The sequence below is a fragment of the Cavia porcellus genome, unplaced genomic scaffold (genome assembly GCF_034190915.1).
Source record: "Cavia porcellus strain 051 isolate PalLab524CR breed Dunkin Hartley unplaced genomic scaffold, mCavPor4.1 scaffold_9, whole genome shotgun sequence".
Taxonomy (NCBI): domain Eukaryota; kingdom Metazoa; phylum Chordata; class Mammalia; order Rodentia; family Caviidae; genus Cavia; species Cavia porcellus.
This window is the reverse complement of record NW_026947492.1, coordinates 9519967-9547346: the sequence shown is the minus strand read 5'-3', so window position 1 is coordinate 9547346 and position 27380 is coordinate 9519967. Positions and strand designations below refer to the sequence as shown.

Genomic DNA, 27380 nt, shown 5'->3' with positions numbered 1-27380 from the left:
TCCCTGATTCCCATCTTCCAAGAGCTGGATTACATGCATGAGTCACCATGCCCAGCTATTTCCAAAATTTTGATATTGCTTGTGCAGTCCAATCAATACCTTCACCAACACCAACGTATTCCAATCTGAGAGGGAGAAAAGAAGGAAGAGAAAGAGAGGGAAGAAGGTAGTACTTAAAATACTGTTTGAATTTTATCTTTCCACTATTTACAAAATTCCACTTTTTTTTTTTTTTTTTTTTGTCTTTTTCCTTTTTATCAGTACCGGGGATCGAACTCACGACTGCCTGCTTGCAAGGCAGGCACTTATGCTGCTGAACTAAATCCCCAGCCCCAAAATTCCACTTTTTTCATGTATTCACTGGCCATTTGAATTTCTTCTATCAATTACCTCTTTTTTCACTTTTTAATCAGTGTTTGAGGGTCTTTATTGATTTGTGGGAGCTCTGTGTATCAAATGCCCTCTGTATCTATACACAATTCCAATTTATATGTGGACCTATTGATTTTTATTTTTTCCAGTTCCCATGTTTTTCTCCCTCTCCCCATATCTCTCTCTCTCTCTCTCTCTCTTTCTCTCTCTCTCTCTCTCTCTCTCTCTCTCTCTCTCTCTCTCTCACTTCTCCCTCTCTCTTTCCCTCTCTCTCTCCCTCACCCTCCCCTTTTCTCTCTCCCTTGGTGCCAGAGATCAAATTTAGGGTCTCATACACTGGTTCTGCCATTGAGCCACATGCCCAGCCCTTGATTATCTTATTCAAGAAATTCCCCCTTAGTTGTGTTTGTTTCGTTTTGTTTGTGGTACTAGGGATGGAACCTAAGGGGACTCTTACTACTGAGCTAAATCCTTGGTCCTTTTTACTTTTTATTGGCACAAGGTCTCACTAAGTTGCCTGTGCTGGGTTGGCATTTGCAATCCTCCTTCCTTGGTCTTTTGAGTAGCTAAGATTACAGGCATGCATCATCATGCCCTCCCTGCTCTCCTTAATTTTTTTATCAGAATGATTGCTAAATTTTATCAAGTATTTCCACATTGGATAACTAATATAATGACAATCATGCAGCTTTTCTCTATTAAGCAATTAGACATCTACAGCTTTTTGTTTTAAGCTCTTATCAATTAAGATGCTAATAGTTCTTGGAATGATAACTCTTCAAAGCTCTCAAGCAGCCCTTTATCCTCAGTTTGACAGTGGCAGGAAACAGCTGTCCTGAGGATTCATGGCAAGAGAGCATCAGAGGCACAGACTCAGGTCAGATTCAGAGCAGGCTCTTCACTCCCACAGGTGGCCAACCCTGGTGGAAACCGAGACTGCATGTGTGCCCCTTAGACCTGCCTGTGTAGTTTGCAGCCTAGAGTACTCCTCCATCTCGATCTCTGCCACTGGAAATATTACCTGTTTTAAGGCTCTAGTTAAAAACCACCATTGAGTTTTCCCACGGCCCCAAGATGCCCCCCAAATCCCTCCTCCTTAATACCACATCATTTGCATGTAACCCCACTGCGGCAAGAATCCCCTAATTCTCCTGAATGGACTCGCTTCGGGTGTGTGTCCACTTCACGTCTCTCTGTAGCCCCAGTGCCTGGCAGAGTAGCTGGCACACAGCGGGCATGCCATCAATGCTGAAGGAGGGCTGAGGGGTGAGAGGTGAGCAGCCACTACTCCATTCCCCCGACTGGATGCTCCCACCCTGCCCAGGCTGGGGAATTCTTTCCCCGCCAGGATCCTGCACGGTGGACTCCGCCTCGGTAGAGGGCATCCTCGACCCCTCTCCAGCTCCGGAAGCAGGGCTGTCTGCCATGGGAAGACTACACTTCCCAGCGATCCCAGAGAAAAGCGAAAACCCTTTGGCTTTGACAGCCGCCACCACAGGTCTTTCCGCCTCCCCTGCCTGCCCGAGAGCCGGGAACCGGGAGCCTGGAGCCGGGAGCTGCGAGCTGGAAGCTGGATTGTGGTGGCCCGAGCAGCCAGCGCAGCCGCGGGAGCCGGGAGCCCCTGGTCCTTCCTGCGCCCCCAGCCTCGCCAGGAGAACCGGGCTGCAGCCGGCGCCACCCTGCCATGCGCGCCCCTCCCAGCCCCCAGAAGGGCCGGAGCCCGCAGCCGAGGCTGCCCGCCGCCGTCCAGATGTAGCCGATCCGGGTCGCAGCCTCTACTGTCCTCGCGCGCTCTGCGGACTTCTGCTGCCCGCTGTGCACCGCCTGGACTCGGGGCTGGCGGAGAGGCCTGCAGGCTCTGGACTCCTGATGCCACTAAGCCCCTTCTCCTGAGAGAAGCCACCGCCACCCGGACTTGGGGACAGGCGACCGGGACGGACGTGGGCCCGAGCTAGCCCAGAAGGTCCGGGCCCACCATGGCCCCGGCCCTGCCCTGGCTCCTGCTGTGGGTGGGCTCGGGAGTGCTGCCTGTCCACGGCACCCAGGATGGCATCCGACTGCCCCTGCGCAGCGGCCTGGCAGGGGCCCCCCTGGGGCTGCGGCTGCCCCGGGAGACCGACGAGGAGCCTGGCAGGAGGGGCAGCTTCGTGGAGATGGTGGACAACCTGAGGGGAAAGTCGGGCCAGGGCTACTACGTGGAGATGACCGTGGGCAGCCCCCCGCAGACGGTAAGGCGGGCGGGCGGGCGCCCCGCTTCGCGCGCAGCAGAGGGGAGGCGGGTGGGGATGCAGTGGGCTGCCCCCTGCTAAGATGGGCAGCCGGGCAGCAGCAGAGACCCCCCCACTCTAACCCTCTGGGGTCCCACTGCCGAAGTCACCCCCCAAACGCCCCTTTCCCGCCTGCTTAGCCCCCCTGGCCTCCCGGCCCTCCTTTTCTTTGGCGGATGGCACTCGCGCCCTCCCACCCTGCCGCGTGCCCCTCGTAGGGACTGCAGCCAGGGCGCCTGCGGTGGGGAAGGGGCAGCTCACGGGGACCCCGAAACAGGTGTCAGTCCCCAGTTCCATCACCCTGGCTGCCGATCGCCCAGTTCTCCCCTCCTCCGGCGTCTCAGGGACGCTCGAGTCCCCACCTTCCTTTTCTGGGGACCTGGAATCCTGGCGTCAGCTGGACCAGTCCCTTCCTCCCGCGGTCTAGACTGCCCACAAGGTGAGGGGACAGGCCCTCCTGTCTCACTCCATCTCCTTCCTCTTCCCACAGTCTCTCCCTCCCCACCCCCTCCTCTCTCTGCACTCCAGCCCCTCCCCCACCCCACGTCGCTAAGCTCAGGCCAGAAGGAAACTGAACCGAGCCTGGGCAGAGGACAAACCACGGGAAAGCAGCCAGACCCCTTCTAGCCGTGGGTTTCCGCCCGCCCGTGGTGGAAGGGCAAGGCGGTGATGGAGAAAGCACTCCCGCCGGTCCCAGAGTTCTTGACAGTCACCGAGGCACCTCAAAAGTGGCTGAAGGAGGTTGTGCCCTCCACAGCCTGCGAGTGGCTGTGCCAGCGTGAGCCTGAGCTGCCCTCCATGTGGGGTACCTGGCTGACCTCCCTGTACATCTATCAGGCTCCTCTGCGGTGAGTCTAGGCTTGGGTGCAGTGGTTCTGCATAGACTCGTGTGTCACCTTGAGTCTGATCCCGCTCATCTCGCCAGCCACCCTCAAATCTGTGAGTGTGTAAAGGTGGGGAGTGTGTTGGTGTGAGAGAGGGGACAGTCACACTTCCTGAACTGACATAGCTAGGTCCGGAAAAACCAAAACTCTCACCTTCCAGTACCTGACAGTAGAAACCAGCCTTCCTAGGGCCGTGCGGCCGAGGCCTGCTCCCCACTGTCCAAGGTCTTGGTGTGCCCCCTTGACTCCACTTCCTTCCTATGAATCGTAGCTTCCCACATGGAGCCTCTGATCTGTGTGCCGAGGCCACGTCCCGAAACTCTGAGCAAACAAAATGCTAGATACTATCAAGGAGCTGGGGGCATGCGGGATCCTGAAACCTATTCACATTTCTGCCAGTGATGTACATGCAAGCTGTGTATACACCCTGTGACATGTCACAGCACAGGGCTGGGATGAGAGCCCACAAGAGTTTTTTTGTTTTGTTTTTTTTTTGAGGCAGGGTTCTATGCAGTTCATCTGGCCTTGAACTCACTTTGTACCCCAGGCTGGCCTCAAATTTGCAGTGATCCTCCTGCCTCAGCCTCCAGAGTGCTAGGATTACAGGCATGCGCCACCACACCCAGCCCCAAAGGCTTTAGAGTCAGACAGATCATCTGAGACTCTACCTACTGCCCTTAGCTTTCCAGGTTTCCCAGAAGTATGGCCTTGGACTGATTATATAACCTCTCTGGGGCTTTTGCTTTACCTTTAAAGTGATTTAAATGAAGTCTGTTTCGCGAGATAATTGTGAGGATTAAAAGAGAACTTGGAGGGGAAAACACCTGGAACGGTGCACTGGCCACCTAATTGACTTCCAGAAAATATTCCCCATTTCCCCTTCCCTGCTAAGCCCCTCTGTCTCTTCTGCACTATGCCATGGGACAGAAAAACTTGGGTGTCTGCCTTTCTGCATTGTACACAGGTGAAATTAAGGGACCAGCTGCTGTGCTGCTGTGATCCCCTGAGACAGCGTGTGTGTCCTCCAGTCCAGCATTTGGCAGGGAGCAACTGCTCACTGTCCGTCAGTTCAGCCTCCTTGCTGGAAGCTAGAGAAGGGGCTGGAAGTTGCCAGGCAGCCCCCGTAGAGCTGCTCTGTGAATCGCACTGTGACTCCTGACCTGGGCCCATGCCAGCCAGTCTGTGCTGTGGGACTTTGATCTCCCCAGCAGCCTTTGAGGAGGGCATCCAGCACTGTGAACCAGTAAAAGTGAATCTGGGGAGCACTTTCTATCTTTGTGGGCTGATGCACAAAGAGACAGAAGACATATTTTCTGCCCATAAAGATCTAAGAGGAGAAGCAAAGTGTAAGTACCCATCCAAGGTCATCTGCAGCAGCGATGGCAAGAGTGATGGTCTGCAGGTCCTTCTCATCAGAGCCTGTCCCCACCATAGACTCAGGGAGTCAGAATCTCTAGACCCAGCCAATTGTGTCTCAAGCTTGAGAAGCACTGACCTGTGGGAGTCCAAATAGTGAATGTGTAGGTGTTTGGAGGGTCATGAGTTAATCAGGGAAGGCTTCTTGGAGGAGATACGCCCTGAGCATGGTCTTGAAGGATGGAGCTAGTAACAGCACCTGTCCCAGTGCACTGTAACTGTCCCCTCCTTCTCTGTCTCTGTCTGCTCCTTTCCATCCTACCTGCTGAGCTAGGAAAGGCAGCAGTGAATGAGAGATTCAGTTGTGTGTGTTTGGGCTTATGCATGTTTATTTAGGAGACAAGAGAAAGCTCAGATCAGTTAATATTACAGGATTGTGCTAAGACCAGATAAATTTGGGTAAATACAATAACATCAAATTACCAAGAGCTTTAAATGTCAAGCTATAGACTTTGGTCTTCAGCTATTAGGGGAAGACTGAAATCATGTGTGCAGAGGAATGACGCAGGAAAAGGAGTCTTTTAGGAAGAGACATCTGAATTTTAGGAAGGAATCCATATAGGGAGTGGCGGGAGGCTCTATCACAACAGCCTGGTGCTAGATAGTGTGACAAGGACATCATGAGGCTCCAGGCCAGAAAAAGAAGGGAAGACCAGGATGCCAGCAGCACTTCAAAGCGCTTGGGCAGGATGTGTGGCACGGGTTAGGTGTGGAGGAGGTATCAGGGTGATTCTGAGTTGTGATCTGGGGAGACTTGGAGGTTGACAAGACTGTGGGCAAGGAAAACTGGCAGCAGGGCATGGCTTAATCGGGCCGCTATACCACATACTTGTGTTTATTACTGGAGTATACACAAAGCTTCCTTTATACCGTCTATAGGTATTATTTTGTTCTTTACAGAAATCCCTACAATATATTATAAAAGGTCCTTATCAGAGCTTCCGGCACAAGAAATGGGGTCTGAAAGGTTAAACAGTTGGCCAGTTGCAGGCAGGTAAACTGAGACCCTGTCACACTCCTCCTCCCCGCGATACTTTGGGGGAGAAGGTTATATGATGAGTGTTTCTTTTCCATCTCCCTTACCACATGTATCATAATATGTTCTGGTTTTGTTTCCCTCATAAAACTTGAAGGTCTTAGGGCTGGGGCTATCACTCAGTGGTGGAGCACTTGTCCGGCATGTACAAGGACCTAGGTTCCATCCCCAACACTGAAAAAAAGCTCTTGAGGAAAAGGCCTTTGCATTTGATTTATTTTACAGTACCTTACTTCTCCTGTATTCTGATATCTGTAACAGTGGTGGCACACATGTGTGATCCCAGTACTGTGGGAGGCTGAGGCAGGATTGCCACAGGTTCAAGGCCAGCCTGGGCACTTACTTAGCAAAACTCTCTTCCCAAAATAAAAAAAGAAAGGTCTGGGATCCATCTCTAGCAATGAAAAAAGAAACAAAAGAACAAAGAAAGAGAGACAGAGAGAGAAAGAGAAAGAGAGAGAGGAGGGGAGGAGGGAGGAAGTCATCTCACGATAGCAGAGCACTGCTAATTAAACAGGAAAATAATTTGTCAGGAGTGAAATTTGGTGATAGTTAATTCAGTGTAACAAATATTTATTGAGCGGCTTATTGCAGAAGAGAAGAACCACGGTGTAGCCTCAGGCCTTGAAAATCTCATTATGTGTGTGAGACACAGACATATAAATATCATATGAGACCAGGCTGGGGTGCGGCCCAGTGGTAAAGGTCTTATCCCAGCTCTGCCGCACTACACAAACACACATTCCTTTTCCCCTTCTTCTCCAAGTGTTTTTTGCACAATTGGAAGAACAAGGGATCTTGGAAATGCAAGGGAGAAGGGGCTCCTGACTGGGCATTAGAAGAGGGCACTGCAGAGGGCGATGCATGAACCGAGTGAGAAGCCAGAAGAGCTGCAGAGCGGCTGAGCCGTGCCTGGGTGGACACAGCCCTGAGTCCTAGTGGGTACTGGAGAAGGGTTAGAGTAGTGGTTCCAGGAAAGCAAGTTCAGTGTGGAGAGGACTTGAACAGTCGAGTGCAGTACCCACTGCTGGTGAAGGAGGGCAGGGGCAGGGAACAGGCAAAGGAGTCTTCAGGGTCCCAGCATCCACCAGCCCTTGTCTGCTCTGTGCAGACTTAAGGGGTGAGAGAGGGAAAGAGTTTGCTTTTGTCTGTCTCACTTTTCTGCCTTTGTATTGGAAATCCAGGAAGAGGAACATCTCCAGGGAAGCCTCCATAAATTCTCACTGCTGAGAGTCATCTCTGAGTGTCTGGGCAGTGGAGAGTTCTGGGAAGAGGCCAGACCATTGTCCTGGTTCTGGAACTACCCGGAGACTCCTGGCAGGGTGGCCCCAAGGCTGGCCAGCATTCACTGATGCCTCGCCCTGAGGTCCTATAGTTAGGTGGCTCCTAAGGGGGAGAGGTGGATGTTCAGAGGAGAATGAGATCACTAGTGCTGAGGGTTCTGTGGCGGTGAGTGGAGATGCCTGGAGCTTTCCCCGAAGACTTACCCAGCCATGGAGTAGGCTGGCTGAACTCAACTTCTGCCATGCCAGCTTCTGAAACCTGAGCCGCCGTCACCCCGTGGTTACCCTCTCTGCTGCCCACTGTCACTCCACTGCGTCCAGGCTGCAGGCCTCCTGACAGCCTCTCAGAGGCAGTGAACACCAGCACGTGCTCCGTGCTCCGTGCTCCTCCGCAGTGCCTGTGATGACTGCAAGGAGCGAGCTCTCGCATTTCCCGGTGGCCGCAGCAAGGAAGCCTGTGTGCTGAGCATGACCCTGGTTCCCGGAGGGGAAACTGAGCCTGTGCCAGAGACTGGCTTCACTTTCCACCAAGGACAGACCAGGAGATGATGAAAGCCACCATAACCAGTGGGTGGGACGAGGGTAGACAATAGGGAGGACTTACTTCCTGGCAATGAGAAGCACAGTTTGTAGAGCAAGGCTTTTCCAGATGGTTTCTGTAGAGGCTGAAGGCATAAAACAGGCCTCAGGAGCCCACACAAGGACTCGGGGTGTAAATAACTCAGTGATACAGTGCATGTTTAATATGCATGAGGCCCCAAGTTCATTCCCCAGCACATCCCCTCCCCCCAAAAAGTTTGGGGTTTTTTTTTCGTTTTTGTCTTTTTCCTTTTTATTGGTACCGGGGATCGAACTCACAACTGCCTGCTTTCAAGGCAGGCGCTTATGCTGCTGAGCTAAATCCCCAGCCCCATCCCCCAAAAAGTTTGAAAGCCATTGTCTCTGTCCACATTCATCATCTCACTGAACTAGGGAGCACTGAGGTCTAGCTGAGCTTGGCTGGAGTTGGGGAGAAAGGAAGTATTCCTGGCCAAAGGGCGTCCTAGAAGTCTGATTTGGAATTTCTTGGAATTTCTTTAAGACCCAACCTGAGGTAGGTAAGTGGTATGCCCAGCTACTCAGTACAAGATACTACCTGGAGAACAAATGGAAGGCAGGAGAGATGTCTGGGGAAAAGAATCTATTTGTGCAGGACCAACAGATTTGTTCAAGGTGGGGGGAACCTGGATAGGACCTAGCTGCTGGGTTTACTCTAAAGCAGGAGCTGTTGGCTGTCCCCATATGCTGAATTTGCGCTCCTTGGGTCTTTCCTTGCCTCTCCTCCCAACCTGAGCATAACAGGAAAGCAGATGAACTCAGATCACTCTAGGACCATGGAATCCTGGTCTCTAAACCAAAGAGCCTCCAGTGGACATTCAGTTAATGGCAGGCCTTAGTTGTCATGGTGACTATGCTCTGTGGTCATGCAGAGTACCAGGTTGAGGATCACACCTGCAGAGACCCTGGGGCTGAGACTTAAGAGCAGGAATCTATAGGATCAAGGGAACCAGAACAGAAGGAGGCAATTCCTCTCAGTGAAAAAAAAAAAAAAAAATCAGTATGGAACACTTATTGGGGGCTACGGGATGATTAGGAGATATGTTTTCAAAGGCACCCTACCATTAAGCAGCTCATAGTCTGTGGGCTACATAGACTTAAATCAATGATTAAAGATTGGGTGATGATTAGCCAGAGAAGTCCTGAGAGGTGCCACTGAGGATCTGCAGGAAGAGGAACCTAATTGACTTGGGCGTCAGGGTAAGAGCTTGAGGGCAGGGTGTTTGTGACCTGACAGTTGAATGGGAGGTAGGCAACACAGGGTGACAGCATTTCAGGCAAGGAAGCAGTGTATGCAGTGGCGTGCAGCTGAGATCATCGGGCCACTGGAAGACTTCACAAGACATGCTGAGAGGAAGGGAAGAACGGCAAGAGGTGTTTGCTGGCATTGCTGGGATAGTTAATGCAAATTATATCAGTTATCTGATATTGGGTAACAAACCATGCCAAAATATAGTGGCTCAAAGTAAGAATAATTTTTCAGGATTCCATGGTTGGCTTGCTGTTGTTAACTCTCGTGGGCACAGTCAGGTGGCAGCACAGCTGGAGGTGGACAGTCCACACCTGCTAGGTCTCTGGCACCATGACGTCCTTCACCCTGAAGGAGGCTAGACCAAGTTGCTTCACACAGAACCTCCAGGCAGCATTCCAAGAGGGCGATCCCTGTGCCTGCTGATGCGCTGCTGTCAAAGCAAGTCACAAGGCCGAGCTCAGTGTCAAGGTCGGAGGGGCTCACATGAGGGCATGAAAATGGGCATGTATGACTCACCAGTGTGATAGCCTACCACATACTTCCTTCCGAATGGGAGGCACCAGAAGGTCGGAGAGATGAAAGACCACAGTTGAGGGCTGGTCAGGGCAGATGGATTCTTGTCCTAGCTTTATTACTTATTGTGTTAGATGGGCAAGTTTCTTGCTCACTCTGGGTCTGTTTCTTTCTCTGTAAAATGGAAGAAAGGCTTCTATATCTAAGTTTTAGCTAAAAGGATCCCTATATAAAAATACAGAGATTGACTCAGAGGTCTCTACAGAAAGAAATAGACTTCTTTAGTAAAAACATTGGAGGTACAGTCCTTGTCCCCCAAAGACTTGCAAAAGTGGCCAGAGCCTGGGATAAGGTGCTAACAAAAAAGGTAGTGAGGTTTTTGCCGTTTGCTGTCTCTGTGGTGCTGGGCATGGAAGTCAGAACCTCATGCATGCCAGGCAAGAGCACTGTCACTGATCTGCACTCAGTTGTGCAGATTGCTCAAGATTGGCAAGAGCCCCATCTCTTCAGGCCAGTGGACAGATGCCTCCTGAAGGCTTTTTCATCTATGAGATCTTGGCTATCACTGTCTGCTGGAAAGAGCAGGCCATTTGGAGGACAAAGGGTTCACACTGAACTCGCCAGCTCCTTATCTTGCTCATCATGCAAAATTATCACTGAGTGCCAACTAACTTGGGCAGGAATGCCTCTCCCTGTGGGGCTTGTTAGCACTCCCCTTGAAGCTGCCTCCTGTCAGAGGCCCCTGGGGCATATTTGTTTATTAAGTGATTGGCACTGACCTAAGCCTGACCCCAAATTATAACCCCTGGGCATCTGACTCTTGGGTCTGCCTTGGCCAGGGAACAAGGAAGATGCTTCAGCATCAGACTGCCCAAACACAAGCCTGGGCCACAGGAACAAGGCAGGTAGGTCTAAGCTCAGGCCATAGCTGTCACCTCACACTCTCTGGGGCCACTCACTAGCACCCCCAAAACAGGCAGATCAGCCCTTTCAGTTTTGCACCCCGTCAATCAATTATTCACAAAATATTTTTGTTGTTGTTTTGTTTTCTTAGAATTTTTTTTTTTTTTAAATCGGTACCAGGGATTGAACTCATGACTGCCTGCTTGCAAGGCAGGAGCTTATGCCGCTGAGCTAAATCCCCAGCCCCTCACAAAATCTTTTTTGCCAGGTGCTATGATACATACTGGGGACACCCTGGAGATTTTTAAAAATTAGACACAAAAGGAGGTGAGAGTTACATGAAATCACACATTTGCAGGTTGTATTTGGAAGCATTTGAGTAAGGGAATATAGCTTAGTCTTTCTACCTAAAGAAACCCCTTTTGGGCTCAGGTTTCAGGGTGGAAGGGATGAGGATAAAGATGGTCCAGGCAAAGGGAGCAGCCCGGGCCACAGCCACTGAGATGAGCTGAGATGAAGCCAGTGGGACCGGTGGGCACTGGGCTCTGGAGAAGACAACCACAGGCTGGGTGTTCAGATAGGACCAGACTGTGAAGGCCTGTAGAATAAATTAAAGTTTTAAGTTTTCATTTTAAGAGCAAGAAGAAACCACTGATGACAGTGGTTTTAAGTTTTCATTTTAAGAGCAAGAAGAAACCACTGATGACAGGAGGGTAACCGGGTCAAGTCTGCACTTTAAAAAACTCTTCCAGTGGCAGCACAGAAAACAGATGGCAGGGGTCAAGGGTAGATGAGCAGAGACCAGCTGAGAAGCCACCACAGTACTCCAGGGTGAGAGGATGCCAGCTAGGCTGTGACGGCAAAGGAGATCAAAAGAAATGAACGCACTGAAAAGAGTGAAGGTTAATTGGACAGGACTGGCTGGTGCACTGGAAAGAAATGGAAGAACAGAAAAATGTTAGGAAGTCTCTGAAGAGTCACTGATAGAGGGAGCCCCAGGGAGACAACCAGACGGGCAAGACCTCGTAATGTCAGCTTTGGATGTCCTGGCTTGGCCATGTCTTTGAGGCTGGAGCTCAAAGGGGAGGAAAAAGCTGGTGTAGGATCTTGGTTCCAGGTGAGTGCACAGGCACAGAGTAGCACGAGAGGAACCAGCCTTTCTAAATGTGAGCCCTTGAAGGAGATCGGAGAGAACCCGAGCAGATAAGGACCCACGTGAAAAATCTCTTGTATTTGGAGACACAAAATCACTGGTAGTCGTAGTAAGGGCTGTTAGAGTGCAGGGATGAGGCAAGCCTCGTTCTAGAATGGGCTGAGGAGTGAGTGGGAGGTGACGAGTGAAGACAGCTTGGCTGAGGTTCTAGTTGTGAAGGGAGACAGGGAAGGTAGCTGGAGGCGGGTGTGAGATGGAGGAAGCTTTTGTTGTTTTTAAATGAAGAGACTCAAGCATTTGTAAACGCCAGCGGAAAGAATCCAGATCCGATGGTGCTGGGGTGAGGAATGGCTGGAAGCTTGCTCTGCCTGGGAGCCAAGGGATCTGCTTAGGGTAAGGGTCAGAGGAGAGAGGCGCTGGGGCCTGAGTGGGGAGAGGGCGGAGGGAAAGGATGGCGGGGCAGCCGCTGTGGACTGGCATGATTGGTTGTAGGAGGAGAGTGTGGCATTTAATAGCGATCTTAGGAGCCAAAAGGTGAGGCTCCCACCACTTACTTCCCTTTCGGGCTGCCCGATGGCCCTGTTCTGTACTGAGTGTGGTAACCGGTTCTGCCTCCGCCCTGCCCTCTGGAAGTTCTGCCCTCCACAGAGCAGGAAGGCAGGGGAGCTGCGCAGGGGCTTAGGTGGCGGTGCCGGAGGACAACACCAGAAATCTCAGCAGCAAGATGCTGTGCAAAGACCAAACACATTTTGCTCTGGGAGGCAAATGGTTTATTTTGGTTTTCCATTTGTTTGCAGAAGATGAAGAGGGGAGAGCAGGAAGCAGCGGGGACCTGAAATCCTGGGTGAGGATGGGTGAGGGTGGCAGGAGCTGAGTGGGGGTCCTTCCGCCCTGGGCTTGACCCCCTGTGGAGGTAGAAGAGGGGGAATGTTCTTCAGTAGGAAGAGAAAGGCTGGAGCCAGAATGGCAACCAGAGTGCTCAGGCCCCCTGGCCGGGAGGGAGCTGCCCTGGAAGAGGCGGCCACGAGGCAGCAGGAGGGGGCTGCAGCTGCAGGGGTCCCCATTTAAGCTCCATTTCAGTGTGAAAAAGTGGCCTTTTTTGCTAGGGTGGGCCAGGCCCACCACACAGCTTTCCATTAGCTCCTCCTTTGCACAGGCTACAGGGATGGTGTTGACCCGACCTTCTTCGGAGTCCAGTCATATGTAATCTGAAGCCCTCTGCCACCGCTGGGAACTAAGTCCTGGGACGTAAGGGAAGGACTGAGAGGGGGGAAGCTTTTTTCTTTTTTTTTTTTTTTTTTAAATCATTAACCTGGTTGATTGAAATCTAAACTGCGGGGCCTCCCAGGTCTATTGATTTTCTCTGAAAGCCCAGCTGCTGGAGCTGGTGGCTGCCCAGAGACCAGGGAGAGGAGAGGGGAGAGGTAAGGAAAATGGGGCAGCGAGAGAAATGGGGAGCCAGCCAGGAGTGTGGGATTGGGAAGGCGGGAGGAGGCAGCAGGCAGTGCTGGAGGGTCAGACAGCGCAGAGGGGTGTTTGGGGACCAGATGGAGGTCGGAAAGCCTCAGCAGGCATCGGGGCTGGTGAAGTCAGCCCCGCCACGGAGGCACTGCTGAGAGCAGGGAAGAGCCAGAGAGGACCTGGCAGAGGATAAAAATCAAAGCTCAAAGAAGCACAGTGACCTGCTCAAGGTGACAGGGTCGGAGCCTGCACCAAACCCGAGCTCAGCTGATTTCGCTGCACTGAGAAGAAAGGACACAGAAACGAAGGCCCACAGGTCAGGAGGAAAGCTGAGATGAGGGACATGGAGAGCTGGTAGGAAGGGACATTCAATTCATAGGTTGCTACGGTTTGGGAGACAGGCGCCTCCTGACCCTTGTCTTTGCTCACAAGAGTAAGCAGACACAAACAGTTTGCTCTGGTCTGAGGGAGCTATGGGCCGTTAGGTGTTCCCAAACCAGGCTGCTGGGCCAACCACCGAGGCCATAAGGTTTGTGGAAGAGACTTTATCCATAGCGCCGTTAAAGGTGAGGACAGGGAGTCTCCAGACTCACATCTGCCCCCACAGGACAAAGTTCAGGGATATTTATAGGGTCAAAAACTAGGGTTGCTATTGGTTGCATCTGGAAGGCCCTGCTGAAGCCCACACGTGAACAGCTTCGTCCTGAGTTTGGTGGTTTTGGGAGAGGATGGAACTTTTAAGAAGAGTCACGGGGAGGACTCAAGGAGAACGCTGGTACATGGGCCCGTAGTCCTTGCTTCTGGCTGCCGTGAAGTGATCTGCCTCAACTACACATCCCAACGTGATGTAGCAGGCTGAGGCATGGGAAAAGGTGACTGATTGGAAGCAGGGAAAGAGGAAGTAATCAGTGGTCTCCATACGTGTGGTCAAACTTCATGGCTCTTTATAAGAAGCATGTTGAGAAAATGGCAGTGTCAGTAAGATCCATGGGTGGAGTTTTTGGCCTTCTAATGTCAAAAAGTCACCTCCTGGGCACTTGTGAAGGCCCAAGTGAAAGGGCTGGCGGTTTCATCCACTTTGAGCCATAGAAAGCTATCTCCAAGTCCCTAAAAAAAAAAACCTTAATCCTTACCAAGATGGGTGACCATATGTCAGAGGTGTTAGGGAAATTAACAAAGGCCTATTACATTACTGTTCAGCTGAGGACTTCTAAAACCAGTGATAAAGCAGCTAAAGATAAGGTGATGTGTGCATGTGTCCCAGCACTGGAAGGCCGAGGCAGGAGGACTGCAAGCCTTAGCAGCTTAGTGATTTCACAAAACCATGTCTCAAAAAATACGAAAAAGGGGCAGACATAAAGCTCAGTGTGAAGCCTCTGGGTTAAATTCTCAATACCAAAAGACAAAAACAATAAACGGCAACTAAAAGCAAATGGGTTTATCCAGGTTTTCCCTGGATTTTAAAAGAAAGAAAATGTTCTTTGGATTTTGAACTTTAGGCGGTGGGGGGGGAGGGGGGGATAACTGAAGCTTTTTTTTTTTGCATTTTTAAATTTTATTGGTCCATTTTAGCTATACATAGAGATAACATTCATCATAGGGAATTTATATCTGTACATAATATATCTTACTTCTTTTTTTTTCCTCCTATCCTCTTCCCTTCCCTTCAACCCCTCTTCCTGAAGCCTCTTAAGGGAAATTCTGTGTTTTGGGTTGTGGGGAGTATTGTTTTGTTTGTTTTTGGTGACTTTTTCTTTGGTGTTGGGGCCTTGAACCCAGGGTTTTACACATTTGAGACAAGTGCTGTACCACTGAGCTACACTTAGAGCCCCATAGGGGGAAAAATGATTCAGTTCCTTATAGGAGACTTAGTTATAAGAAGAGAAAGAGGGACCATGTAGAAGAAATTTTAGGAGTTACACAGCAAGGAACATAGAGAAAACACCTATTCACTTAACCAAAACAAGCCCTGACAACTGCATTTCACCAAGCTATCACGGGGCTCCTGGCTCCTCGTGATTCCAGACATAGGTCTATGTAACTCTGAGACAGAAGGGGAGCCACAGTCTGGTGGCAGAGACGCAAACACACGTGAGCACAGACGTGTCATCGTGGTGCCCACAACTCCCCTTGCCAGTGCCAGCTCCTGGAATAACTTCTCTGAGCTGGAGGGGGAGACACCAGGCCTTCCTGGGTGGAAGAGAAAAAGAGAAAGGAGCTGGCTCTGAAGGCAGAATTGGCCGGGCACACAAGGTGCAGAAGCCACCTGACAGACGAGAGAAATAGAACGACGACCACACACAGACAGCTCGGATGTCACAAAAAGCGTTAGAATTTTCAGAATGAAACGGTCTCTGAGGCCGTACTGTCACTGGCCGCTTAGATTCGGAAGTTCAGGTTCATCTCTCACCACTGACCAAAGCAAAGGAGACCATATATTTTGGTAGACAGGAAAAAGGACTTATTCAAAGCTAGCTCTCAGGAGAGGATCAGGCCTATGTGCCTCAAACCACCACCTCACCATATGCAGAGGTGCCACGGTCCTTCATGACAAGGGACAGTGTGTGCGGGAATAGTGTCATAACATTTTCAGGCTGGTTACGTCCCTTTCTCTCCCTTCTGGGGATCCAGACCTCTCCCTCCCCTGCTTATGGGAATGAAGTTGAGCATTACCTCTGAGTGCCAAGATCTGGATATTTTGTCCATTCTGGGGGAAGGGGGGTGATGGGAGGTTAGATAGAGGGATTTATGCCCTAGGCCTAAGGAAGTATGGAAGCCACTTGGCTTCAAAGGAGAAAACTGACTTTTAAAGCTCCATTTTGCAGTGCTGGTTACAGTGTGGAGAGAGCCGTAGAGTTGGTTCCAAGTTCTGTTTGTGGTTGTGGCACTAGCAGGTGCCGACCTGCCCGTTCTGTCATGAAAGCCTCACCTGGACATCCCTGGAGACTGGCTCTGGGGTAAGGGACCCTAGTCTGGTAAGTACAGAGCGGCGTGCCTGATACGTCTTCTTTCTCTGGCAGCTCAACATCCTGGTGGACACAGGCAGCAGTAACTTTGCAGTGGGGGCGGCCCCCCACCCTTTCCTGCATCGCTATTATCAAAGGCAGCGGTGAGTCCTGGGGGGCCCAGGGCAGAAGTCAACCCAAGGAGAGTTGGGAGGGGTGCAGGGAGAAAGGTCTGGTTCCTCAGAGCCTTGCCCCCATGGGGAAGGAAAGGAGGGTGAAGAGGGGGCATTGGAGAGCCACACCTCGGGAAACGCAGCTTCCATGAAAGGGAGGAAGCCTTGTGGCTCCCAGAGCCATCTCCACAGCTCGCTTTCTACCTAAGCAGGAGGTGAGGGTACTTCACCCACATGCCCTCAGCAGCTTGCTGCTTGGGTGGGCCAGACAGACAGCAGCCCTGCCTGAGCTTGTTCTGTGTCCTTACCCTGGGTTGCATGGTTCAAGGACAGAAAGGAAAAAACCTTCCCTAAAAGCACCCTCATCAGTGACTGGAAGCTCCCTGTATCTCAGCCCAAGTGCCACTAGCTGAACCCAGTTTTTAGATGGGAGGGCAGGGAGGGAGGATCTGGGGGCCCTCTTGGCATAAAAGCAGCATGAGGAAGTGGTGAGAAGACATCTAACACCCGAGTGGTCTGTGTGTGAGTAGTGGACCCTAACTTTGGGCTGCTAGGCAGGTGCAAACCCACCCCCATTTCCTTATTTAACCCCACCCCTTTCACGTCCCTTCTAAAGACAGAAAGTGGTGTGTGGGTAGGATCAGTACAAGAGCATCATTCCTAGTCTTTGTCCCAGTTCTATCATTACTCCCCTCAAACCTTGGTTAGTGCCATGATTTAACAGAAGTGGGGGGCCACACACTTTGATGAGAATGCTTTGCAACACCCATCTGCCTGAGAAGCTTGTGCAAATCTCTTCTACCAAGCTTCCACACTCACTCTGCCTGGAACCTTCTTCGAATGGTACCACCAGGTCCCAAGGCAGAGTCAATGGCTCTTTTTTCTCTGGGAGCTTGTTGGAACCCAGGGGAGGAAGAGACGCAGGCTAGCTGTCCTCACAGAAACAGCAAGTACAATATACAAAGCCTAAATTGTTCTTCGCAAGTTTGAGCTTCGGAGCTAGGAATGTGAGCTCTGGAGACGAGTGAGATTGAGCCCCAGCAATAGCTCCCCTCAGCTGTTCATAAGATCCTTTACATTCTGGGTAGTGGGTCCAAGGCCTGTTCAGCAGAGCAGCTTGAAAGCAGATTTTAGGATGCCCCTGAACTACGTGGCGTTTGGGAGTATCTTTGATGCTGGGTCTCTGTAGCAGGGGTTGTGCTTATGCCTCCAAATCTCTGCCTCCTTTCCACAGGTCAAGCACGTATCGGGACCTCCGAAAGGGCGTGTATGTGCCCTACACCCAGGGCAAGTGGGAGGGGGAGCTGGGCACTGACCTGGTGAGCATTCCTCATGGTCCCAACGTCACTGTGCGTGCGAACATCGCTGCCATCACGGAATCAGACAAGTTCTTCATCAATGGCTCCAACTGGGAGGGCATCCTGGGGCTGGCCTACGCCGAGATCGCCAGGGTGAGAGGAACAAGACTGGTCCTATACCCTGGACACTGCACGCTGCACACTACACCGGGAAGGAGTAGATGGGGACTAAGTGAAACACCTCAGTTTGAAGGGTCATTCACAGGGGCAGAGTGGCAGTCTGAACTTTAGCGCTACACAAGGCAAAACCACAGGGAGAGCAGCTATGTTAGGTACAGGAAAAGGCTGTGGTTACTGTGTACCCGAAGATTCTTTGTTTTGCTTGTGTTAAGATATCCTACATAGTTGAGGCAGGCCTCTAATTCACAGTAACCTTCCTGCCTCAGCCTCTGGAGTGGAGTGCTGGGATTACAGGAGTGTGCTAACATGCCAGGCTTAAAGTCTTTGTGTGTATGCACCCTAAGTTCCTTAAGAGGGTGCTCATAAACTTGAGGCAGGTTGGGCATGTGGGAATGACAGCGCCTATGGCTCTGTGGGCCACACTCCCTTTTCTTGCACAGCTGTTGTCTCTTGCTAACCCTCTATCTGTCACAACTTAGTAACTCAAGATGGTGAATCCCAAGGGACTTCCCCAAGGGTTTACTTTTTCCTTCCAATGTAAGCAGGAAGCTAGCCTCTGTCCACCTCTGTCCAGCAGGGCCCTCCCTGTGAAGATTCACTCTTTGTCTCTTTCTGCCACAGCCTGACGACTCCCTGGAGCCCTTCTTTGACTCTTTGGTGAAGCAGACACATGTTCCAAATCTCTTCTCCCTGCAGCTCTGTGGTGCAGGCTTCCCCCTCAACCAGTCTGAGGCCGTGGCTTCTGTGGGAGGGAGCATGGTAAGTAGAGCCTCCAGGGCGGAGGACCTGGCACTAGGAGAGACAGGGGTGCCGTCTACCCACCCCTTCTTTGGGCAACAACATGATCTTGGCTCTGCTGCTTCAAATCACAAGAACTCCTTTAAGTCCCCATCCCTACTTTTCTTGTTCACTTTTTTCTTCCTTATGTTATTCCTTAACAGGACTCGAGGATCTATGGTAAACTTGCAAAGGATCAGAAATGATTAGGAACCATTTCAAAGGAAATGAAAGGAAGACTCACTGATGGTCAGAAGGCAGAGATGTCAGGAGTTTAAGTCTATTTATTCATTGATTAGGACAACAGTGAATGGTTCTCTGACAAACAGTGAAAATACGACTTAGAAGCCATAATCAATTCGTTCAACATTTATTTGCCAGTTTAGGTTTAAATAACTTTATGTCAAGCGCTATGTGATCCTGAAACAAATAATTAACATCCTATCAAGTCTTTTCTTCTGAACACACTTAGAGACAATAAGTCACTTTGGGACATGATTGGTTAGAAGCAGGAAAATGGAAACGGTTTTATGTAGAGAGCCTTGCTAACCCCAAGTGTGACTGATCTCACTGCTTGTCTTTGTGACGTGCTCTTCTGTGCCCGCCCACGGATGCCTGTCTCCTCTCTTAGATCATCGGGGGTATTGACCACTCGCTGTATACAGGCAATCTCTGGTATACACCCATCCGGCGGGAGTGGTATTATGAGGTGATCATTGTGCGGGTGGAGATCAATGGACAAGATCTGAAGATGGACTGCAAGGAGGTAATAACACCAACTGGCAGCCAAGAGAGAAATGGGGACACCTCACATGGGAAGGCTGGGAGGATGAGGCAGTACAGACAGGACCGCACAGAGGGTGGGGCCGGGCTCAGAGGTCTGCGAGGACACAGCAGGACACAGCAGGACCAGGACCATCACAGGGATTGTGGGCTTCTATAGTAACACGAATGAGAACAGAGAACAAGCCAACAGGCCTGAACTAGTTCCCGGCTAGCCTCCAGTCACTGCTTTGCTTCAAAGCGCTGGGCAAGTTCTCTGCAAGGCAGTGTGGTGAGATGTCCTATGAGAGCCCTGCTTTAGGGTCACAAAGACCTAGATTTGAAGTTACCACTGCCATTTACTAGCTGGGTGCCCTCAGGCTTGTTCCTCTGTGTTTCAGTTTCCTCATCTGCAAACAGAGGTAAAATAAATTTCCCAAACATTGTAGAAAAGGTCAGACAACTGTTTGGCAGTAGCCAACAAATACTAGCTAAACCCTGGGGGCTCCTTCCTTAGATCCTTGCATATGCTAAGTCAGAATAGATGTAAAAGTACTATGTGAAGTTAAAAGCACTATACCAGGTACTACTTAAGATGTGAAAAATGTGATACTTTATAGAAGCCATTGTTGATGACCTATTGTCCTGTTTTGAAGTTATGTACCACTTTCACTGCTTTAATTGGCTGTATTCTGTATGGTTGGGTTTTATTCTCTTTAAAATTAAAAAAAAAGATTCGGAAAATGTAGGCCCACTCAAGACAGTAAGAGCTAACGTTTACTGAAGTGCCTCCTGCCTGTGACACACCATTCTAAGTGTTAATTCAAAGTATTCGTTTAATCCTTACAATGACTTTTGAGGTAGGTACTTTAACATCCTTTTAGAGACAAGGAAACTGAGGCACAGAGGTTAATTAACTTGCCTAAGGAGGGTAACACACAAGGTAGCAAAGCCAGGATGCGAACCTGGCCAAACGCCAAGCAATCAAACCCACTCTTCTATCTCTGCCCATAGCCTGGCACCAAAAAGCTCTTCCAACCCTTTCCTCTCCTCCTCAGTACAACTATGACAAGAGCATCGTGGACAGTGGCACCACCAACCTTCGTCTCCCCAAGAAAGTGTTTGAGGCTGCGGTCAAATCCATCAAGGCAGCCTCCTCGGTCAGTGCACTAAGGATAAGGTATAAGAGATGACATGCTATCACAAGAAGTCAGTGGCAGAAATAGCCCTCAGCAAGAGCCAAGGTGACTCCATGCAGACCCTTGTACTTAAGAGCTCTTAAAAACTTGCCTGCTGCATGGGTCTGCCTGCTTGTCATACGAGGCCTCTGGTACCAACCTTTGCCCTCAGTCTCCTGCTCTCGCCCCCCACCCTGGTTGTAGTTCACCTTTTCCTGCTCTGGATGTCTCCCCCAGAGAAGCCGACAAAGGGCCCGGGCAATGCTGTGAAGACAGGCGCACGAGGGGATGGAGGCTGACCCCTCATTGTTACCCTTTTCTTGCCAACACAGACAGAGAAGTTTCCAGATGGCTTTTGGCTGGGTGAGCAGCTGGTGTGCTGGCAAGCAGGCACCACCCCCTGGAACATTTTCCCAGTCATCTCGCTCTACCTCATGGGTGAGGTCACCAACCAGTCCTTCCGCATCACCATTCTTCCACAGGTATGTCCCTAAGCTGAGGCAGGGGGATCCCAGGAAGAGGTCAAAATACGAATTGGAAGATACTGAGCAGGCATGGCTCAGTGGTAAAGGGGTCTTGGAAAGCCCAACCTCTTGGGGCTCAGGGATGGCAAAGGGAAAGGCTACTAAATGGTAGCTACACCTAGAGGGCAGAAACGGGGTAGAGTGTGAAGCAAAAAGGTCTGGACTATTTGCCCCTAGCAATACCTGCGGCCTGTGGAAGACGTAGCCACGTCCCAGGATGACTGTTACAAGTTCGCCATCTCGCAGTCATCCACTGGCACGGTGATGGGAGCTGTTATCATGGAGGGCTTCTACGTCGTCTTTGACCGGGCCCGAAAACGAATCGGCTTTGCTGTCAGTGCTTGCCATGGTAAGAGCATGGAGATGAGGGCGTGGTTCAATTACATTCCCACTGTCAGCAGTTAGGCTACCTCGGCCCCATGCCTTTGGGAGGTAGTAGCAGTGGCCTCAAGCTAAAGTCAGCATAGTGTACAACAGCTGGTGCCAGTGCTCATCACTTTTAAATTTAATTAATTTACTTTTTGGCATTGTCTGCCCCGGTGACTCCACCTGGAGTGGAAAGCCCTGCTAGAAACCTACTACAGCAAGAGCTGCCCGGGTCCCTTAGGAAGCTCAGGATAGAAGGGCAGGGGGCTGAACCTTCAGGGAGCCTGTCAGACGCATTACTGTAGGGCAGATGCCCCTGCAGAAAGGTGACAGGATTTCATTCCTATGGGACATGTAACCAGGAAAGGATGCTATTCCTAGGGCTGTGAGAGAGGAGCTGGGCCTCTGCTGAGCACTGGCTTTCCTGCCCGCTCCTAAAAGTCTCCAAAAGGACTAAAAGCTCGCACAGAGGCTGACTGCAAGGTGTCACTGTCCACAAGTTCTTCTGTTGTGTAACTCAGGCTGCTCTGGCACAACTGAGCACTATCCATTTATATCTGCCTTCCCCAGTGCATGATGAGTTCAGGACCGCAACAGTGGAAGGCCCTTTTGTCACCCCGGACATGGAAGACTGTGGCTACAACATTCCACAGACAGATGAGTCAACCCTCATGACCATAGCCTATGTCATGGCTGCCATCTGCGCCCTCTTCATGCTGCCACTCTGCCTCATGGTGTGTCAGTGGCGCTGCCTCCGCTGCCTCCGCCATCAACATGATGACTTTGCTGATGACATCTCCCTGCTGAAGTGAAGAGGCCCATGGGTGGAAGACAGATTCCCCTGGGCCACATCTGGGTGGTCCCCTTTGGTCCCAAGTTGGAGACACAGATGGTACCTGTGGCCAGAGCACCTCAGGACCCTCACCCACCCACCAATGCCTCTCTCTGCCTTGACAGAAAAGGAAAAGTCAACAGGGTGGGCCCCAGGGCTTGCACCTTTAAGAAACAGGAGAGGAAAGAAAGAAGCGCTCTGGTGAAAGGATACTCTTGGCCACCTCAAACTTGAGCTAGGAGATTCTGCTGCTTGAACCTTCAGCCTGCACCTTTGCCCACCAACCATTTAGATTTTCCAACCCAAAGTATTCTTTCCTCACTTGCAGAAGTCCTGGCATCACACCCAGGCTATCCCAGCGTGTCTCTGCGGTACCCTGCGAAGAGCAACCTCATATCCCTGCTGGCCAAAGTCAGCAGAAGAAGATACACAGTTTGCTGTTTGCTTTAGACATAGGGACTGGGGAAGCAAGCCTAACACTGGTGCAAAGACTGCCTCTTAAATTAAAAAAGAGCAATTAGAGCATTTGTACACATGGGGCAGTTAGAGGAGTATAAAGACAGTGAGCTGGTATTAAAGACAAGAAACACAGAAACAGCAACTCACTGGTCCCAGCTTGAGACCTCATCTCCAAGGCAGAACCCCATCTTATAAGACGGGTGTCATTCGTTCCCCAGTGTTTCTGTGGTTGTAGGCTGACCCAAAGTGAGATGTAAAGAAGAGCTTATGGAACCAAGAGCTCATTTTAAAGCTCTTTTAAATGAAAGGTGCCCATGAAGAAGTTCCACTTAACAAATGAGTTTCTGTCTTATTAATCCCACTTGTCTCTACTTGAACCCTTCCTCCTACATGTGACAGGTGCCACAGCAGCAGCCAGCCCCCACCGCCCTAGGTTCCCTGCGGGAGCAGCTGGACTACAGCAGGGCTGCGCACTGTCTCCCTGGTCACGCGCTCACTCCTTCCCCAGAGCCCCCTTGCTTTGGAGCTTTGCAGCCCAGGTGCTACAAGGAATAGAGGTGAGACCTCTCCTACCTAAGCCCCGAAAGCAGAACGCCATAGATCCATTCAGCAGGTGTAGGGTTGATGCCTTATACCTCTGTCCAGGTTCCTCCTATTTGCTCTAAGTGGTAAGACCGTCGTCACGTAATACTGAGTGGTTTCACTGCTTTCTTACCCTCTCTAATGGCGCCTCCATTTATTTGACTAAGGCATCGCACCCTGGCGAGTATTAAACCAAGAATGTCAGAAACACGGGGCTTTCTGCGCGGAGTCACTGCCTTCCATATGAAGGCCACCTGGGAAGGATGGCAGCCTCCGGCTTCCTCGCGTCCTTCTGTTCCCCTTGCCGGAGGCTGCCCTCTTCTCCCACTCCCGATGTACGTGGGCACCCAGGCTGGCTCTTGGGCGAGGTGGTGGGGGCCAAGCTCATTTCCTCTCCATCAGTTCTGCACAGTAGACTGTGCTACCAGTGTTCGTGGGAAGGGCTGAGAGTGCGCAGTTTATCTGCTGCATCCTAATCTTACCTGGTACACACACTACTTCAGGCAGGGGACCTGGCGGGTGTGGCACTGCCCGATGAAGGAGGGAAATACAAGGGCCTCTGGAGTCGCCGGCCTGCAGCCAGCTGCCCACAAGCCATAAACCAATAAAACCAGAATATGAAGTTACAGTCTTTTATCTGGGTTCTCTTCATTCCCACTGCGTGTGGTGCTGCTCTGGCTGGCTGGGAACAGCGTACAACTACAAAGACTGACAGGAAGCCTGCAAACTGTCCACTTCCGACTCACAACTTACAGTGTAAATAAATTTCTCCTTTGTTACCATCAAATGAAAATGCCACATTCTACTTTATAATTCTACCCATGTTAGGAAAAACGGGCTTTTCCTCACCTTTTCCAGGGCATAAAACTCAAAACCCATTCATTAGTAAGTCTCATGTCCTTTTTTTAAGAGAAAACTTAATGGATTTTTCTTTTTACAGTTATTTTCTTTCTACCCTGAAACTATAAACTCTTAAGAGGAAAAAAAAAATCTGGACAATAGCTTCTTGCTTGTAAAAATATGTACTATACAGCGCTTTTAACATTTTACTCCTGAAGATGACTGTCCCATCTGCACACACTGCAGTGGTGGCCCTCCCTCTGGTCTGTGTGGCTTGTACCACTGCAGGCCAGGCAGCAGGAGAAGGGGGGCGGGGGGAGGGGTGGTGGCCTCTGCTTCTGACTCATCCTGCCTGCCAGGGAAGGGCAGTGGGAGGCCCAGCTCCCCCCTGCAGCTCTCAGAACACCTGCTGGCGCCTGAGTTAGCTCTCCAGCAGCTTTCACCAGGACGCAGGTGAGCTCTCTCCCCATTTTTCCTTTTTCTCTACTCCTCTGGCTTCAAAGACTTTTGGAAAATAATATACACATAACTTTTCCCCTCAGGCAATTTGAAATTTCAATAGCCTTGCTCTGGATAGAGCAGGGCAGGGCCTCCAACTGAAGAAACAAAATTCTCTATACCCTCTCCAGTTTCTAAGTTTTCAGGGGACACTGAAAGATATAGGGAGCCCAGGGTTACTGAAAAACTGGAGAAAGAGAAAAATTTAAATTCGCTGGCTGTAGTGGCATATGCCTATACTCCCAGCATTCAAGAGGCTGAGGCAGGAGGATCATGAGTCAAGACCAGCCGGGGCTCATAGTGAGTTCAAGACTAGCCTGCACTACTTAACAAGAAAAAATCGTAAGATTAAAAAATGAATCCCCTAAGTGAAAAGAGCAAGAAACCGGTCTTCTGTTTGTTCACCTTTCCTGTTCATGGCAGTACCAAACTGGAGATACTAATATTTCACTGATCAAAGAAAGGAAGCTATCTGACCTCTAAAGAATTGAGCACTCAGGCCATTCCAATCATTCTACAAGATGCCAAGGAAATACGGGGAAATCCAGCTACTTACAATGATGCTGACCAATAAATGTGGGCAAGTAAGGCAGGAGAAAAGAGAAAGTAGAATGAATGACAAGGAAAATGGTTAACAAAATCAGAGAGGAGAGGGTTTAGTTGCATGTGAATGGAAAAGCCTTTGCTACCCTGAAAGAACTGCTAATATCAGTAAGCATTTCCAATCCCAAAATGGGAAAAATCCAGTTGTTAACAATATAATGATGTCTCTCCCCTGGAGAGAATTTTTTAGATTTAATTTCAAGACAGAAGGGAGCTAAAACCATTTCCTGCAGGAAGATAAAAGGATGGGGAGAAAAAAACTCCTAGGTCCAATAGAGTCACAGCCTCCTCATGTATAAACCTAAAAGCCAGAAGTGCTCAATCAGCAGAGGTAGACAGTGATCTAGTTCCACATAGCTATGCACAGAACAAATGATTGATAACCCTAAAATCCCACCTGCCTCCTCCTCATCACTTTGGTCTCCATTTTTCCCAGGGAAGCATTTGTCCGCACAGCTTTCTTGCTTCAAACATTAAAACTCAGTCTGCGCAAGCAATTTTGCACAGACATCTCTTCACCCCAGTGCCTGTCTGGAACTCACCCAAGGTCAAGGTCACCAAACAACTTGGTCATAAACCAACTGCCTTACCCTTCAGGGAGAGGGGCTTAGCTAGACTAGGAGAGCAGAATGAATAGGACAAGATGCAGACTTCACAGGGCTGACCTGTCACAGCTTGATTAGAAGCCAAGCCAGTGGTTGCAAGGGATGATTTGGCCCAGCAAAAGCCGTGGTTTATGCTCATTTCTATCCAACAAGCAGAGTAGACAGACACTGGTAAGGGAAATGAGACCTGGTTATGTTGTTATTCTTGGACTGTGAATTTTAGTGATGTAAAACAAAATGCTCTGTAAACCTAACGTCTATGTATAAATAATTAACATTAATAGTAAAATAGTCAATGAAAAGTCAAACTATTAGGATTACATTTTTTTCCTCAATCAGAGTCTCATTTTATCCATTTGGAGTGGCTAGAGCAATACTGAGGGTTCTGGAGGCTCTCGGTAAGCAAGGCAGCTGGTTGGACAGCAGGTGAGCACCAGGCTTCAAATCAGCATACACGAGCCTTAAAGGCTGGATTAGAGGCCGAGCCGAACCAAAGCCGGATGGCCGTAGAGCAACAGCAGCTTCCTAGAACGTATCTGAAAACGGCCCTAGGCAGGGATATCATAATTTCAAGGCCAAACTAAACAGTATCTTCCCTACAATCTGCATCCCCCAAAAGAACTACAAGATGGGGTCGGGGGGAGACAGTGTTTCTGCATTATATACATACTTTCATTTACGAACATTTCAATACAGACTTTCTATACACACATTACCTATATAATAAAAATGTACATGGCATGAGTATATGTCACTGTATAAATATAGAGTTTTAGAAATCTTGAACCCGCACTTCCTGTTCACATCAGTTTCTCCTCTTCTTCCTCCCCAGTCAGGTCCGTCATTTAAGAGTTGGACAAAAGGGACAAGTGTCATTTGTGTTGGTCTGGGCCCAGAATTTTATACACTGGAAAGAAAGAAAAACACACCTCAGGTTTATCTGGGAAGAAAAAGGGAAGGAAGGAGAAAATGCCACTAAGGTTCACAAGGACTAGCCCTGAAAAGGTCTCACCAAGAGGGACCCAGCGGGCTACTTCACTGGCTCTTGCTGAAGGAATCTTCAGGGCAAGTGAACCTGTTGATTTTACTAGGACCAAACACAACCTGCTACAGTGATAAGGGGACTCACAAAGCTGCTTTTTGTTGAGTACCAAATGCAGCTGGTCCTTTATTTTTATTTATTTTATTTTTTTGGTCAGAGGGCACCAGATGGCTTGTTCCTTATGATCCACTTGACCTGCAATGAGTTTCGATCTAATACTCATCATCTGCAAATCTTATTCAGGACATCTTCTCATTTAAAAGAAAATTAGTTATCAATTCAGTTTCTCATGGAAAAACAAAATGAACACAGCCGAACAGCTCTGAAGAACCCTGCTGCTGAGACGCTTACCTCTGCCGGTACACAGGAGAATAGGAGCCACCTGCTGGTCAGTGGAGACAGCCCCCAGGCAGTCCTTCGGTTAGTCGGTCAGTGCAGTCACCAACCTCACTTCAGGCTCCCTATTCTACTCTCACCTACGCAAAGTCTCCTGACAATGAACGCTACATTTGAAAACAATGGTTGAAACACAGGATTACCTCTTACTGTCAGTTTTCTAAGAAAGCCACTTACGAAGCT

At 50.0% G+C, this 27380-nt stretch overlaps 2 protein-coding genes across 5 annotated transcripts in view; one reads left to right on the top strand and one right to left on the bottom strand.

Annotated features, from left to right (window-relative positions):
• The first annotated feature begins 1966 nt into the window (after positions 1–1966).
• On the top strand, positions 1967–23841 carry Bace1 (beta-secretase 1). Of its 3 annotated transcripts, none has more exon segments than NM_001172919.1 (9): positions 1967–2600; positions 16158–16246; positions 17490–17706; positions 18430–18492; positions 19142–19276; positions 20331–20432; positions 20783–20932; positions 21152–21323; positions 21911–23841. In NM_001172919.1, coding segments are annotated over 9 exon segments (1422 nt in total). In that variant the 5' UTR covers positions 1967–2348; the 3' UTR covers positions 22153–23841.
• The window catches only part of Rnf214 (ring finger protein 214), a 47781-nt gene continuing 39177 nt past the window's right edge, over positions 18777–27380 (bottom strand). For both annotated transcript variants that reach the window (XM_063255821.1, XM_063255822.1), the window contains exon 15: positions 18777–26666. In XM_063255821.1, the coding sequence (XP_063111891.1) occupies positions 26601–26666 (66 nt within the window). In that variant the 3' untranslated portion in view covers positions 18777–26600. The remainder of the gene's footprint in view (positions 26667–27380) is intronic.